Here is a 17,286-nt window from a genome sequence, read left to right on the forward strand (position 1 = left end):
AACACGAACAAGAAACCCGAAATCCTACCAACACTGCAAAGGAGAGACAATAGGAAGCATTCTTTCAACATCACATCACTGGCACCTCTAGGATGTCTGCATAGAGGGATGTTCAGGGAGGCAGGCTGCGGAAGGGGGAGAAAGGGGACTAAGAACAAGCACCCTCTGAAGATGATGTGTTTATTAGACTGGCTGAGGGCTTGATGGACATAATGGGGGTGCTGACTCTTCCCCACTTTGACATCAGTGCGACCATTGATCATAAATATTGATATAGTGACGATGAGATCCTCATTTCTTCATACTTAACCCTCTCTTGCTGTCAGACATAGATGGGAATGTTTCTTTCTTTGAATTCACATCCTGTGGGGAGGCTACTACCTGCTAGCATAAAGGTTAAAAAATACGTGGTCTTCCTGAATCTACTTTGGACAAGTAACTTAGCCTCTTTAAGCTTCAGTTTTTTCATAGTAAAATGGGATATTTTCTAACTCATACTGTACTTAGTAAGGATTCATGTGATAATGAATGTGAAAATGCTTCTACGCCAGTACCAGTCACTCTGCTGCTTGCTCTTCAGGTGCTGGGTTGTGTCTGACTCCATGATCCTGTGGCCTGCCGCCCTCAGGCTCCCGTCCTTCACTGTGTCCAGGAGTTTGCTCAGATTCATGTCCTTTGAGTCCGTGATGCTATCTAACCATCCATCCTCTGCTGCCTCCTTCTCCTTTTGCCTTCAATCTTTTCCAGCATCACTGTCTTTTCCAATGAGTTGGCTCTTTGCATCAGAGTACTGGAGCTTCAGCTTCCAGCATCCGTCCTTCCAATGAGTATTGGAATATTCCATTGGAATATTCCAATGAATATTCAGGGTTGATTTCCTTTAGGATTGACTGGCTTGATCTCCTGGCAATCCAAGGGACTCTCAAGAGTCGTCTCTAGCACCACAGTTCTAAAGCATCAGTTCTTCAGTGCTCAGCCTTCCCTCTGGTCCAGCTCTCACATCTGTACATGACTACTGGAAAAACCATAGCTTTGACTATATCAGCCTTTGTAGGCAAAGTGATGTCTCTGCTTTTTAATATGCTGTTTAGGTTTGTCATAGCTTTCCTTCCAAGGAGCAAGTGTCTTTTAATTTCATGGCTGTAGTCACCATCTGCAGTGATTTTGGAGCCCAGGAAAATAAAATCTGTCACTGCTTCTACTTTTTCCCCTTATATTTGCCATGAAGTGATGGAACTGAATGCCATGAGTTTTTTGAATGTTGGGTTTAAGCCAGCTTTCTCACTCTCCTCTTTCACCTTCATCAAAAGGCTCTTTATTTCCTCTTCACTTTGTCCTGTTAGAGCAGTATTATTTGCATATCTGAGGTTGTTGATATTTCTCCTGGCAGTCTTGATTCCAGCTTGTGATTTATCCAGCCCAAGATTTCGAATGATGTACTCTGCACATATGTTAAATAAGCAGAGTAACAATATATAGCCTTGTTGTACTCCTTTCCCAATTGTGAACTCCTTTTCTAGTTGTTCCATGTCCGGTTCTAATTGTTGCTTCTTGACCTTGTATACAGGTTTCTCAGGAGACAGGTAAGGTGGTCTGGTCTTCCTATCTCTTTAAGAATTTTCCACAGAGCTCAGTTAACCATTATTTTTATGTAATGATTCTGTAGACTCTTTGGTGGTGGTCTTGGTATTTCTCTAGACTAATGATTGCAAGTCAAGAGAGACACCTTGGGTCATGTGTGCACCTAGTTGTTAATGGAAGTTGCAATTTTTTTTTTTTGGTGGGCCCGTGTGGCTTGCAGAATCTTAACTCCCTGACCAGAGATTGAACTGGGGCCCCTACAGGGAAGTGCTGAGTCTGGAATTCCCCTGGATGTCGAAACTTTGAAAAGTGGCTAATCATAGTAGGTTGTTTTTTGTGTGTGTGTGATTGAATTCTAGGCTTTTCTAGCCAATGCTGTTACTTACGAGATGGCCACATGTGTATATGTTTTTAAGGAAAACAATGCAATTGATTACATGTTCTATCCTCTTTAGAGTAAGAATGCTGAATTAAAAAAAAACTTCATTCTCTTTAACTGTAAGAGACTGAAAAAGACAGCGAAGTTTAAAAGAAATAGAACAAATTCTCATGGATTTTGGAAAGCCTTGAATAATCAAAGTTAGAAGATTAAAGGAAGATGTCAAATTACTCGGACAAAATTTTTTAGCATCGCTATTTTTTATGCTTTTGACATAATCAGTGTCTAATATAGCAAGTTTTTGTTGCTAATAGCAATGTAACTTTGTAATACTTGGACGGCAACCAGGAATCATAGAAATATCCTTCAAAGGGTTTAGTAATTTTTTTCCCCTGGAAATCTTAATTCAGTGATACAGTTCCAGAGGAGAAAAGAGCTATGTTGGCTTTTCATGTTGCATGTATATTGCAAAAATACCTATAAATAGTGAAAAATTAGAGATGACTTAAATATATCTAACACTTTAAGATAGGACATGGAAGAAAGGAGTTAAGAAAATGATAGGTGTCAATTAATCACAATCAATTAATCACAACCATTTAATGATCATATGGTCATTAAAGGCCATGTAGCAATATGGAAGATTTATACCGACTATTTTGTATAGATTATAGATATGTGAAAATATACATGTGTATAGACTGGAAGGGAACATGGACAAGTTAATAGTTGATGTGTTAGGATAGGGTGATCATAGATCATCCTTTCAAAGATCCCTTTGTTAACTTTGCAGAATAACATACCTGGCAAAAATTCAAATCTGCTGAGAACATTATGAGTCCTGTTCTTGGGAAAACTGACCTTTACTAATGGAGAACTCATATTATTCCATTTCTCCTTAGGAACATTTTGCTGTTGAGACAAATGGTTCCTTTACATTTTTTAAAAATTGAGATATAATTAACATACCACAAAAATCACCCATTTTATGTGTACAACTTGGTTTTTAGTGTATTCACAAGGTTGTGTAGTAATCACTACTGTCTACTTCTAGAGCAGTTTCTACTCCAGAAAGAATCATGTTAGTAGTCACTCTCCATTCCCCTCTTCCCTGGAGACCATTAATCTACTTTCTGTCTCTGTGGATTTGCTTGTTCTGGACAGTTCATGTAAATTATATCATACACTACGTGGCCTTTTGTGTCTGGTTTCTTTTACTTAGTGTAATGTTTTCAAGGTTCATGCAGGTACATCCATGTAACATGTATCAGTGTTTCATTCATTCATTTTTATGGTCAAATAGTATTCCATATTATGGATATACCACATTTTGTTTTTTCACCCATCAGTAGATGGACATTCAGACTGTTTATAGTTTTTGGTTATTATAAATATGAGTATACGTGTTTTTGTGTGGATGTAAGTTTTCACTTCTCATGGGTAAATGCCTAGGAGTAGAATTGCTGGGTCTATGGTAACTCTATATTTAACCCTGAGGAACTGCCAAACTGTTTTCCAAAATGGCTGCACCATTTTATATTCTCACTGAGAATGTATGAACATTCCAATTTCTCCATATCCTTGCCAACTCTTGTTATTGTTGATTGTTTAATTACAGCCATCCTAGTAGGTGTGAAGTGGTGTCTCATTGTGGTTTTGATTGGTATTTTCCTGGTGTCTAATGATGTTGAGCATCATTTCATCTTGTTGGCCATTTGTTTATCCTCTTTGGAGAAAAGTCTATTCCAATCTCTTTTGTCCATTTTAAAAATTGCATTGTCTTTTTATTATTTAATTGTAAGAGTTCTTTATGTATTCCATATACTACTTTCTTCAGTTCAGTTCAGTCGCTCAGTCGTGTCTGACTCTTCGCGACCCCATGAATCGCAGCATGCCAGGCCTCCCTGTCCATCACCAACTCCCGGAGTTCACTCAGACTCACGTCCATCGAGTCAGTGATGCCATCCAGCCATCTCATCCTCTGTCGTCCCCTTCTCCTCCTGCTCCCAATCCCTCCCAGCATCAGAGTCTTTTCCAATGAGTCAGCTCTTCACATGAGGTGGCCGAAGTACTGGAGTTTCAGCTTGAGCATCATTCCTTCCAAAGAAATCCCAGGGCTGATCTCCTTCAGAATGGACTGGTTGGATCTCCTTGCAGTCCAAGGGACTCTCAAGAGTCTTCTCCAACACCACAGTTCAAAAGCATCAATTCTTGGGCGCTCAGCCTTCTTCACAGTCCAGCTCTCACATCCATACATGACCACAGGAAAAACCATAGCCTTGACTAGATGGACTTTTGTTTTCAAAGTAATGTCTCTGCTTTTCAATATGCTATCTAGGTTGGTCATAACTTTCCTTCCAGGGAGTAAGCATCTTTTAATATCATGGCTGCAGTCACCATCTGCAGTGATTTTGGAGCCCAAAAAAAGTCTGACACTGTTTCCACTGTTTCCCCATCTATTTCCCATGAAGTGGTGGGACCAGATGCCATGATCTTCGTTTTCTGAATGTTGAGCTTTAAGCCAACTTTTTCACTCTCCACTTTCACTGTCATCAAGAGGCTTTTGAGTTCCTCTTCACTTTCTGCCATAAGGGTGGTGTCATCTGCATATCTGAGGTTATTGATATTTCTCCCGGCAATCTTGGTTCCAGCTTGTGTTTCCTCCAGTCCAGCGTTTCTCATGATGTACTCTGCATATAAGTTAAATAAGCAGGGTGACAGTATACAGCCTTGACGGACTCCTTTTCCTATTTGGAACCAGTCTGTTGTTCCATGTCCAGTTCTAAGTGTTGCTTCCTGACCTGCATACAGATTTCTCAAGAGGCAGGTCAGGTGGTCTGGTATTCCCATCTCTTTCATAATTTTCCACAGTTTATTGTGATCCACACAGTCAAAGGCTTTGGCATAGTCAATAAAGCAGAAATAGATGTTTTTCTGGGACTCTCTTGCTTTTTCCATGATCCAGTGGATTTTGGCAATTTGATCTCTGGTTCCTCTGCCTTTTCTAAAACTAGCTTGAAAATCAGGAAGTTTCTTACCAGATGTATAATTTGCAAATATTTTTTCCTATTCTGTCGGTTGTCTTTTCACTTTCTTGATAATAACCTTTGAAACAGGAAAGTTTTAATTTTGATGAAGTCCAATTCCTTTTTTTTTTTTTTGCTTTGTCTTTATTGTCATTTCTAGGAAACCATTGTCCAGTCCTAGGTCACAAACTTTTTTGCCTATGTTATCTTCAAAGACATTCATAGGTTACCTTCTACATTTAAGTCTTTAATCCTTTTTGAGTTCGTTTTTGTATATGGTATGTAATAGCAGTCTAACTTTATCCTTTTGCATGTGAATATCTCATTGTTCAAGCACAGTTTGTTGAAAAGACTAGTCTTTCTTCATTGACTTGTCTTGGCATTCTTATCACAAGTCAATTAACCATAAACATGAGGGTTTATTTCTGGACTCTAAATTCTCTTCCACTGATACATGTCTTCATATGTCAGTACCATGCCCTTTTGGTTCTTATAGCTTTATAGTAAGTTTTGAAATTGGGACAAATGAATTATCCAACTTTGTTCTTTTTCATGATGATTTTGATGAAATCGATCCCTTGCATTTCCATATGAATTCATGGATATTCTTCTTCATTTCTGCAAAGGCAGTTGAAATTTTGATAGAGATTGCATTGAATCTGTCAATTTGGGGAGTATTACAGTCTTAACAATATTAAATCTTTCACCCATGAAATGGGATATCTTCCCATTTATTTAGGTCTTTTAAAATTTCTTTCAACAGTGTTTTGTATTTTTCAGTGCATTTGCAATCTTTTTGTTAAATAAAATACTTGGAATAAAAGTTTTTTTGATGCTGTTGTAAATGGAATCATTTTATTAATTTCATAGGTAGTATATAGAATATAATTTATTTTTGTATAATGATCTTGTAGCCTGCAGCCTTACTGAACTCATTTATTACATAACACATGGTAAAATAGGAAAGTGCTTTTCAAAAACATGTGAATTTGGGGGGGATTAAGGCAATGCCAAAGAATGTTCAAACTACCACACAGTTGCACTCATCTCACACGCTAGTAAAGTAATGCTTAAAATTCTCCAAGCCAGGCTTTAGCAATATGTGAACCGTGAAATTCCTTATGTTCAAGCTGGTTTTAGAAAAGGCAGAGGAACCAGAGATCAAATTGCCAACATCCACTGGATCATGGGAAAAGCAAGAGAGTCCCAGAAAAACATCTATTTCTGCTTTATTGACTATGCCAAAGCCTTTGACTGTGTGGATCACAATAAACTGTGGAAAATTATGAAAGAGATGGGAATACCAGACCATCTGACCTGCCTCTTGAGAAATCTGTATGCAGGTCAGGAAGCAACAGTTAGAACTGGACATGGAACAACAGACTGGTTCCAAATAGGAAAAGGAGTCCGTCAAGGCTGTATACTGTCACCCTGCTTATTTAACTTATATGCAGAGTACATCATGAGAAACGCTGGACTGGAAGAAGCACAAGCTGGAATCAAGATTGCCGGGAGAAATATCAATAACCTCAGATATGCAGATGACACCACCCTTATGGCAGAAAGTGAAGAGGAACTAAAAAGCCTCTTGATGAAAGTGAAAGTGGAGAGTGAAGAAGTTGGCTTAAAGCTCAACATTCAGAAAACGAAGATCATGGCATCTGGTCCCACCACTTCATGGAAAATAGATGGGGAAACAGTGGAAACAGTGTCAGACTTTATTTTTTTGGGCTCCAAAACCACTGCAGATGGTGACTGCAGCCATGAAATTAAAAGACGCTTACTCCTTGGAAGGAAAGTTATGACCAACCTAGATAGCATATTCAAAAGCAGAGACATTACTTTGCCAACAAAGGTTCATCTAGTCAAGGCTATGGTTTTTCCTGTGGTCATGTATGGATGTGAGAGCTGGACTGTGAATAAGGCTGAGTGCCGAAGAATTGATGCTTTTGAACTGTGGTGTTAGAGAAGACTCTTGAGAGTCCCTTGGACTGCAAGGAGATCCAACCAGTCCATTCTGAAGGAGATCAGCTCTGGGATTTCTTTGGAAGGAATGATGCTCAAGCTGAAACTCCAGTACTTCGGCCACCTCATGCAAAGAGTTGACTCATTGGAAAAGACTCTGATGCTGGGAGGGATTGGGGGCAGGAGGAGAAGGGGACGACAGAGGATGAGATGGCTGGATGGCATCACTGACTCAATGGACGTGAGTGTGAGTGAACTCTGGGAGTTGGTGATGGACAGGGAAGCCTGGCATGCTGCGATTCATGGGGTCGCAAAGAATTGGACACAACTGAGCGACTGAACTGAACTGATCCTATGTTTCATTTGATTGTAGTGGACTTAATTTTTTCTTTAAAAAATTTAGGCATTTTTACTTACCACTTTCATGTATATAGAGTGAAGCTCTATCTATGACTGACATTGTCATTCTTCGGCAAAGATGATAGGAAAGAATAAAATTTCTTTCTCAGATTAGATGTAGGTAAAAAAGAAATAGGCTGTGTGAAATGTTTTAGAGAGACCAAAAATACAGCTGGCTGGAGCTTGGGAGTTTAAAGGTTAATCTGTATTTAATGTTTAGAGTGACTTTGTATAAGACTTGGGATTTGGCTAGGAGATGAGCACAGATGTGTTTGGTTGCTATCTAAATGTGCCTTTCTTCTCCAGGCCATTTTACCAAAGGTTTTCTTTGGGTCGTTTTTACAGAGACTAGAAAAAACCCTGACTTTTAGTCACTCTGCATTTCATACGGCCATTGTCAATGTAATCCTTAAGGTTTTTAGGTACGAGGTAACCGGAAGAGACAAAATGAAACTCTTTGCTCTGTTTTCTTTTTTTGTGTAGGGGGTGGGGGCTGGTAATCTGACAGGGAAGATGTTTTCCCATTAGCAAAGACATATTGAGGGCATCATCTGATCTTTATGGGGGTGTGCAAAGCCTCAGTTTTTCCATTTGCCCATCTGCAATCATAAAAACCATGTTCTGACTCAACATGGAGCCTCTGCAGAATGGCATTTGGGGCTGAGGCAGTCGGGAAGACCATGCAAGAGATGGAAATATTTGAGCAGGTTTTTAGAGGTAACACTAAAAACAGCTAAAATGAGACTGTGTTCTCATCTCCTTCAAGTTTTGTTTCTTGAGTAGTTACTAGTAGTAGTAATGTCACTGGTAGGAGTAATAGTCACTAGTCTACATCCTTGATTTAAGGCATGGCAGAAATAATTTGGTCTCTGTAGAGCTGATAACTGAGCAGAGATTTTCCCTGTTCCTGTGGTTATACTTTAGGGGTATGGGATTGTTTGGTGGAGGGAGTGAGATTCTGCTGCAAGCAAATCATTTGGGTAAAATACTATTATGATCATACTCGGTGGGCCATCTGCTAAGTTTTTTCTTTAAAATTTTTATTTCTTTGTTCCTGTGTATCTACATTTACCCACAAAGGCTAGAAGAACATTTACCAAAATACAATATAATGTAACATTCAAGTGTACAGCACAGTGATTCAGTTATATTCTTTTTCAGATTATTTTCCTTGTGGGTTATTATATAATGTTGAGTATAGTTCCCTGAGCTACGTATCAACAGCTATCCTTGTTGGTCATCTATTTTATGCATCAAGATCAAGATCTGTCGCTCAGTCGTGTCCGCCTCTTTGCGACCCCACGAATCGCAGCACGCCAGGCCTCCCTGTCCATCACCAACTCCCGGAGTTCACTCAGACTCACGTCCATCGAGTCAGTGATGCCATCCAGCCATCTCATCCTCTGTTGTCCCCTTCTCCTCTTTCCCCCAATCCCTCCCAGCATCAGAGTCTTTTCCAATGAGTCAACTCTTCACATTAGGTGGCCAAAGTACTAGAGTTTCAGCTTGAGCATCATTCCTTCCAAAGAAATCCCAGGGCTGATCTCCTTCAGAATGGACTGGTTGGATCTCCTTGCAGTCCAAGGGACTCTCAAGAGTCTTCTCCAACACCACAGTTCAAAAGCATCAATTCTTCGGCGCTCAGCCTTCTTCACAGTCCAGTTCTCACATCCATACATGACCACAGGAAAAACCATAGCCTTGTCTAGACAGACCTTTGTTGGCAAAGTAATGTCTCTGCTTTTGAATATGCTATCTAGGTGGGTCATAACTTTCCTTCCAAGGAGTAAGCGTCTTTTAATTTCATGGCTATAGTCACCATCTGCAGTGATTTTGGAGCCCCCAAAAATAAAGTCTGACACTGTTTCCACTGTTTCCCCATCTATTTTCCATGAAGTGATGGGACCGGATGCCATGATCTTCATTTTTTGAATGTTGAGCTTTAAGCCAACTTTTTCACTCTCCTCTTTCACTTTCATCAAGAGGCTTTTGAGTTCCTCTTCACTTTCTGCCATAAGGGTGGTGTCATCTCCATATCTGAGGTTATTGATATTTTCCCCGGCAATCTTGATTCCAGCTTGTGCTTCTTCCAGTCCAGCATTTCTCGTGATGTACTCTGCATAGAAGTTAAATAAGCAGGGTGACAATATACAGCCTTGACGGACTCCTTTTCCTATTTGGAACCAGTCTGTTGTTCCATGTCCAGTTCTAACTGTTGCTTCCTGACCTGCATATAGATTTCTCAAGAGACAGGTCAGGTGGTCTGGTATTCCCATCTCTTTCATAATTTTCCACAGTTTATTGTGATCCACACAGTCAAAGGCTTTGGCATAGTCAATAAAGCAGAAATCGATGTTTTTCTGGAACTCTCTTGCTTTTCCCATGATCCAGTGGATGTTGGCAATTTGATCTGTGGTTCCTCTACACTGAAACTCATCAGTTGACACAGAACCTTCAGCCAGCGTTTATGCATAAGCTTCTTCAATATGAATGGACAGCTAAACATCTCTGGATATTTGAGGAGAGCTTCTAATAGTGAGATGAAACAAACAGAAAAAAGAATCTTAATTGACTAAAGCTGGTTTAGCACACATTAACTAAAGTCCAACAAACCAAGTCACTTCCAGGTATTACTTTCTTTGACCTCTTAAGGGCACTTAACGAAACCAGCTGTTAGTAGCAACTGTGAAGATTTGCTGTCTCTTCATACATAATACAGATAAAATCTTTCCTGTGTTCATTCAGCCTACCTGGTTGGTTGAGGCTCCCAACTAGGACGAATGTTGTTAAGTAAGTCCTTACAGCTTCCCTAGCCTCACTGCATGTGCAGAGGCCAGTGTAAGCATTTCTGGCAGTTATGTGTGTTAAGGAATTGTTACCTATTTTCCCTTTTTCCTTTTACTATAAGATTAAAAACAAAAAGTTCTTTCTGTGCTGGATCTTCCTTACGGTGCACAGGCTTTCTCTGGTTGTGGTGCCTGGGCTTCTCTAGCTCTGGCAAGTGGGCCTCGTTGCCCTGCTGCATGTGGGATCTTAGTTCCCTGGCCAGGGATCAAACCCGTGTCTCCTACATTGAAAGGTGAATTCTTAACCACTGGCCAGCTGGGAAGTCTCAAGGTTTCTTAAGGAATAGGTAGTTGCTTCCCTTTCCTTGACTCCTTTCATCTTCAATCCTCTACAGTCTGGCTTCAAACTGATCAGGACTCCCTTTATTGCCAGACCTATGTCTTAGTTATTATCCTTCCTCACTCCCTTGACTCCTTAGCTGCTTGTCACATCCAGCTTAGCTCTTCACAGTCTTGTTTCTCCTCCTGTTTCTCTTGACTGTTTCCTTTTTCCTTTTAAATTCCTGATTTCTTCCTTCCGTCCATAATTGAGCGTTCCCCAAGATTTTGTTTTTATATTCCATGGTCTTTTTCCATGTTTAGGAAGTTTTCTTTGACTCACTTTTAATCCATAAGCATTTATTCAGTATCATAATAAAAAAGAACTGTGTAGGATGCAAAAATGATTTAGGTATATTTCCTGTTCTTGAGTAACCTGTAAGACATAGGACATAGACATTTTTGCCCCCTGTGTCTTGTTACCAAAGTTAATTGATATTTTTGAAAATGCCTCTTATATACTTGTTTTCTTTCCATTCCAGCTTCGACTACTGCAGCATATAGTCATCTCTATTGTAATTTATAAATAGGTTAGAAATTGACATGGATCTCTTTAATACAACATCTAGGTTCTCATAGCATCTGCTCTTTCATTGTTGCATAGTTAGAAAATCCACTTGAAAATGGTAAAAAAAAAAAAAAAAAAAAAGGCCAAGTAATATGTTAGTGTCATTATGACAAGTTTTCACCTCATAGGAAATCTGGCAGGATCTCTAGGCCTCCCAGGTCAAAAGACAGACCTGCTCACACTCCAGTGTCTTCTGGAATTCCTTATAAATTTCAGTGGGCACTTAAGCTATAGAACATTTTATTTACTGTACTGGTTTTAAGGTGGAATTCCAGAATTAAACATTGTGCCCAAACGTAACATTTTCAAACTGTCTAGGCTTATCTTCCAAAAATAGTATATTACTGCACCAACTCTCCCTGCCCAATAAAGGACCTGAAGCATCAAGTGTTAACTGCAAAGAAGTTAGATGAGGCTCCTCTTCTCTCCCCAAGTCATTTGGAATCTGAGTGAATGCAGGTAACACAGACACATGACAATAATCTGTCCCCCAAAGCAAGCAGGCATTACTTTATTATTTAGGGGAAAATACAAAAAACTTCCAGGAGTTCCCTGTATCTCTTGTATAAAATCCAAACCCTTCTAGAGTTTTCAGAACTCTTTATGCTCTGACTCTCACCCATATTTGTACCTTCTGTCCAAAAGGGCATCTCATAACTGCATATATGTAATATATGCATATATACATATGTCTATATGTTTACATGTGTATGTGTTTCTGCATACACATACTGTGGCTTGCACACTTCTACTCATGTTATCCTAATAGACACTTAGTTCTGCCCATCAAAGCTCTGCTGTGCCTTTAGTACCTTGTTAAAATGCTGTTTTTTTTTTTTCCTGAAATCTCTGCTGATCTCTAACTCTTACACTACTTACATTTATGTCCTATATAATTAACCCTCTATTTCTTAATTTTCTTCAGTCTTTAAATTGCTACTTTTGTGTCTGTCATACTGCCTGTCTCCAGATCGACCTTATTCTTCTCTGCCTAATTTTCACTCATCCTCCTCTTATACAACTTTTTATTTTGAAAAAAATTCCAGCACAGAAAAGTTTAAATAATAGTACAATGAATTCCTGTATACCTCTCATCTAGATTTATTAACTGTTAATATTTTGATACCACGTTTGTCTCTTTTTCCATATATATTGTGTGTGTACATATATGTGTGTTTTTTTTCTAAACCCTTGATCATTTGAATGTAGGTTGCAGATATCATGATATTTCACTCCTAAATACTTCATCATGGATCTTTTAAGTATAATGATGTTCTCCCAAATAATCACAGTAACATTATTACACTCAAGAAATTTGATGTCAATACAAACATATTGTCTAATATTCGGTCCATATTCATTGGATTATCTGATCTATTTGGTGTCCTTTATTTTTTATGTGTATTTTATTATTTGTATACAAGTTATTACAAAATATTAACTCTGTTCTCCATGTTGTACAATATATCCTAGAGCCTGTGTTTCAGCAAATAGTATATATCTCTCACTCCCCCATCTTTCTATTGCACCTTTCCCTGACTTCCTGGTGGCTCAGTTGGTGAAGAATCCGCCTGCAATGCAGGAGACCCGGGTTTGATTCCTGGATTGGAAAGATCCCCTGGAGAAGGAAATGGCGATCCACTCCAGTATTCTTGCCTGGGAAATCCCATGGACAGAAGAGCCTGGTGGGCTACAGTCCATGGGGTCGCAAGAGTTGGACACGACTTAGCGACGAAACCACAACCACCACCGCCACCCTCTCCCTACTGGTGAACACTAGTTTGTTCTCTGAATCTGTGAGTCTACTTCTTTGTTATATTCACTAGATTGTTGTATTTTTTAGATTCCACATATAAGTGATTTTATACAGTATTTGTTTTTCTCTGTCTAGCTTATTTCACTTTAGCATAATGCTCTCCAAGTCCATTCATGTTACCAAAAATGGCAAAATTTCATTCTTTGTTATGGCTGAGTAGTATTCCATTGTATGTGTGATATGCACACATGCTAGGGGTGGTGGGCGGGAGGAGCAACCCCACGCCTCCATGTCCGAGGCCAGGGGCGGCGGCTGGGAGGAGCAACCCCACGCCCGAGGCCAGGGGCGGTGGCCGGGAGGACCAACCCAACATCCAAGGAGCCTTGGCTGTGGGGGCGCAGGAGGGCCTAGAGGAGCTATCCCACGTTGAAGGTCAGGAAGGGTGGCTGTGAGGAGATACCTTTCCTCCAAGGTAAGGAGCAATGGCTGCGCTTTGCTGGAGCAGCCGTGAAGATACCCCACACCCAAGGTTAGAGAAACTCAAGTAAGATGGTAGGTGTTGCAAGAGGGCATCAGAGGGCAAACGCACTGAAACCATACTCACAGAAAACTAGCCTAATCACACTAGGACCACAGCCTTGTCTAACTCAATGAAACTAAGCCATGCCCGTGGGGCAACCCAATATGGGCAGGTCATGGTGGAGAGATCTGACAGAATGTGGTCCACTGGAGAAGGGAATGGCAAACCACTTCAGTATTCTTGCCCTGAGAACCCCATGAACAGTATGAAAAGGCAAAATGATAGGATACTGACAGAGAAACTCCCCAGGTCAGTAGGTGCCCAATATGCTACTGGAGATCAGTGGAGAAATAACTCCAGAAAGAACGAAGGGATGGAGCCAAAGCAAAAAGAATACCCAGCTGTGGATGTGACTGGTGATAGAAGCAAGGTCCGATGCTATAAAGAGCAATATTGCATAGGAACCTGGAATATCAGGTCCATGAATCAAGGCAAGTTGGAAGTGGTCAAACAAGAGATGGCAAGAGTGAATGTCAACATTCTAGGAATCAGCGAACTGAAATGGACTGGAATGGGTGAATTTAACTCAGATGACCATTATATCTACTACTGTGGGCAGGAATCCGTCAGAAGAAATAGAGTAGCCATCATGGTCAACAAAAGAGTCTGAAATGCAGTACTTGGATGCAATCTCAAAAACAACAGAATGATCTCTGTTCGTTTCCAAGGCAAACCATTCAATATCACAGTAATCCAAGTCTATGCCCCAACCAGTAACGCTGAAGAAGCTGAAGTTGAACGGTTCTATGAAGACCTACAAGACCTTTTAGAACTAACACCCAAAAAAGATGTCCTTTTCATTATAGGGGACTGGAATGCAAAAGTAGGAAGTCAAGAAACACCTGGAGTAATAGGCAAATTTGGCCTTGGAATTCGGATTGAAGCAGGGCAAAGACTAATAGAGTTTTGCCAAGAAAATGCACTGGTCATAACAAACACCCTCTTCCAACAACACAAGAGAAGACTGTATACATGGACATCACCAGATGGTCAACACCGAAATCAGATTGATTATATTCTTTGCAGCCAAAGATGGAGAAGCTCTATACAGTCAGCAACAACAAGACTAGGAGCTGACTGTGGCTCAGATCATGAACTCCTTATTGCCAAATTCAGACTTAAATTGAAGAAAGTAGGGAAAACCACTAGACCATTCATGTATGACCTAAATCAAATCCCTTATGATTATACAGAGGAAGTGAGAAATAGATTTAAGGGCCTAGATCTGATAGACAGAGTGCCTGATGAACTATGGAATGAGGTTCGTGACATTGTACAGGAGACAGGGATCAAGAAAAAGAAATGCATTTCTCTGATAATGAGTGATGTTGAGCATCTTTTCATGTGTTTGTTAGCTATCTGTATGTCTTCTTTGGAGAAATGTCTATTTAGTTCTTTGGCCCATTTTTTGATTGGGTCATTTATTTTTCTAGAGTTGAGCTGTAAGAGTTGCTTGTATATTTTTGAGATTAGTTGTTTGTCAGTTGCTTCATTTGCTATTATTTTCTCCCATTCTGAAGGCTGTCTTTTCCAGGTTCGATGCACGATACTGGATGCTTGGGGCTAATGCACTGGGACAACCCAGAGGGATAGTATGGGGAGGGAGGAGGGAGGAGGGTTCAGGATGGGGAACACATGTATACCTGTGGCAGATTCATTTTGATATTTGGCAAAACTAATACAATTATGTAAAGTTTAAAAATAAAATGAAATTTTAAAAAAAAACTAAAAAAAAAAGAAAAAGAAATGCAAAAAAGAAAAATGGCTGTCTGGGGAGGCCTTACAAATAGCTGTGAAAAGAAGAGAAGTGAAAAGCAAAGGAGAAAAGGAAAGATATAAACATCTGAATGCAGAGTTCCAAAGAATAGCAAGAAGAGATAAGAAAGCCTTCTTCAGCGATCAAAGCAAAGAAACAGAATGGGAAAGACTAGAGATCTCTTCAAGAAAATTAGAGATACCAAAGGAACATTTCATGCAAAGATGGGCTTGATAAAGGACAGAAATGGTATGGACCTAACAGAAGCAGAAGATATTAAGAAGAGATGGCAAGAATACACAGAAGAACTGTACAAAAAAGATCTTCACAACCCAGATAATCACGATGGTGTGATCACTGACCTAGAGCCAGACATCCTGGAATGTGAAGTCAAGTGGGCCTTAGAAAGCATCACTATGAACAAAGCTCGTGGAGGTGATGGAATTCCAGTTGAGCTATTCCAAATCCTGAAAGATGATGCTGTGAAAGTGCCGCACTCAATATGCCAGCACACTTGGAAAACTCAGCAGTGGCCACAGGACTGGAAAAGGTCAGTTTTCATTCCAATCCCAAAGAAAGGCAATGCCAAAGAATGCTCAAACTACTGCACAATTGCACTCATCTCACACGCTAGTAAAGTAATGCTCAAAATTCTCCATGCCAGGCTTCAGCAATATGTGAACTGTGAATTTCCTGATGTTGAAGCTGGTTTTAGAAAAGGCAGAGGAACCAGAGATCAAATTGCCAACATCCGCTGGATCATGGGAAAAGCAAGAGAGTTCGAGAGAAACATCTACTTCTGCTTTATTGACTACGCCAAAGCCTTTGACTGTGTGGATCAGAATAAACTGTGGAAAATTCTGAAAGAGATGGGAATACCAGACCACTTGACCTGCCTCTTGAGAAATTTGTATGCAGGTCAGGAAGCAACAGTTAGAACTGGACATGGAACAACAGACTGGTTCCAAATAGGAAAAGGAGTATGTCAAGGCTGTATATTGTCACTCTGTTTATTTAACTTAAATGCAGAGTACATCATGAGAAAGACAAGAAGAACTGGAAGGACTGGAAGAAACACAAGCTGGAATCAAGATTGCCAGGAGAAATATCAATAACCTCAGGTATGCAGATGACACCACCCTTACGGCAGAAAGTGAAGAGGAACTAAAAAGCCGCTTGATGAAAGTGAAAGTGGAGAGTGAAAAAGTTGGCTTAAAACTCAACATTCAGAAAACGAAGATCATGGCATCCGGTCCCATCACTTCATGGGAAATAGATGGGGAAACAGTGTCAGACTTTATTTTTCTGGGCTCCAAAATTTCTGCAGATGGTGACTGCAGCCATGAAATTAAAAGACGCTTACTCCTTGGAAGGAAAGTTATGACCAACCTAGATACCATATTCAAAAGCAGAGACATTACTTTGCCAACAAAGGTTCGTCTAGTCAAGGCTATGGTTTTTCCTGTGGTCATGTATGGATGTGAGAGTTGGACTGTGGAGAAAGCTGAGCACCGAAGAATTGATGCTTTTGAACTGTGGTGTTGGAGAAGACACTTGAGAGTCCCTTGGACTGCAAGGAGATCCAACCAGTCCATTCTGAAGGAGATCAGCCCTGGGATTTCTTTGGAGGGAATGATGCTCAAGCTGAAACTCCAGTACTTTGGCCACCTCATGCGAAGAGTTGTCTCATTGGAAAAGACTCTGATGCTGGGAGGGATTGGGTGCAAGAGGAGAAGGGGACGACAGAGGATGAGATGGCTGGATGGCATCACTGACTCGATGGACGTGAGTCTGAGTGAACTCCGGGAGTTGGTGATGGACAGGGAGGCCTGGTGTGCTGCAATTCGTGGGGTCGCAAAGAGTCGGACACGCCTGAGTGACTGATCTGATCTGATCTCTGATATGTATATATAGTTATCCACTCTTTTGTTGATGGGCACTTAGGTTGCTTCTGTACCCTTGCAATTATAAATAATGCCTCCATGAACATTGGGATGAATGTATCTTTTCTATTCAGTGTTTTTTGTTTTTTTTGAATATATACCCAGTAGTGGAATTTCTGGGTCATATGGTAGTTTTATTTTTATTTTTTTGAGAAAGCTCCATACTGTT

General features: G+C 40.2%; 1 protein-coding gene across 4 annotated transcripts in view; it reads left to right on the forward strand.

Annotated features, from left to right (window-relative positions):
• Positions 1–17,286, forward strand: part of CNNM2 (cyclin and CBS domain divalent metal cation transport mediator 2) — a 184,070-nt gene that overhangs the window by 9,951 nt on the left and 156,833 nt on the right. Inside the window, exon 2 of one of the 4 annotated variants that reach the window (XM_070780750.1) lies at positions 1–17,286. This exon is cut by the window's right edge and continues 47,243 nt beyond it. The exons of the other annotated variants lie outside the window; for them this stretch is intronic. Coding sequence (XP_070636851.1) covers positions 1–53 — 53 coding nt within the window. The 3' untranslated portion in view covers positions 54–17,286. 4 annotated transcript variants of the gene reach the window in all.

The sequence above is a fragment of the Bos indicus genome, chromosome 26 (assembly GCF_029378745.1).
Source record: "Bos indicus isolate NIAB-ARS_2022 breed Sahiwal x Tharparkar chromosome 26, NIAB-ARS_B.indTharparkar_mat_pri_1.0, whole genome shotgun sequence".
NCBI classification, from domain to species: domain Eukaryota; kingdom Metazoa; phylum Chordata; class Mammalia; order Artiodactyla; family Bovidae; genus Bos; species Bos indicus.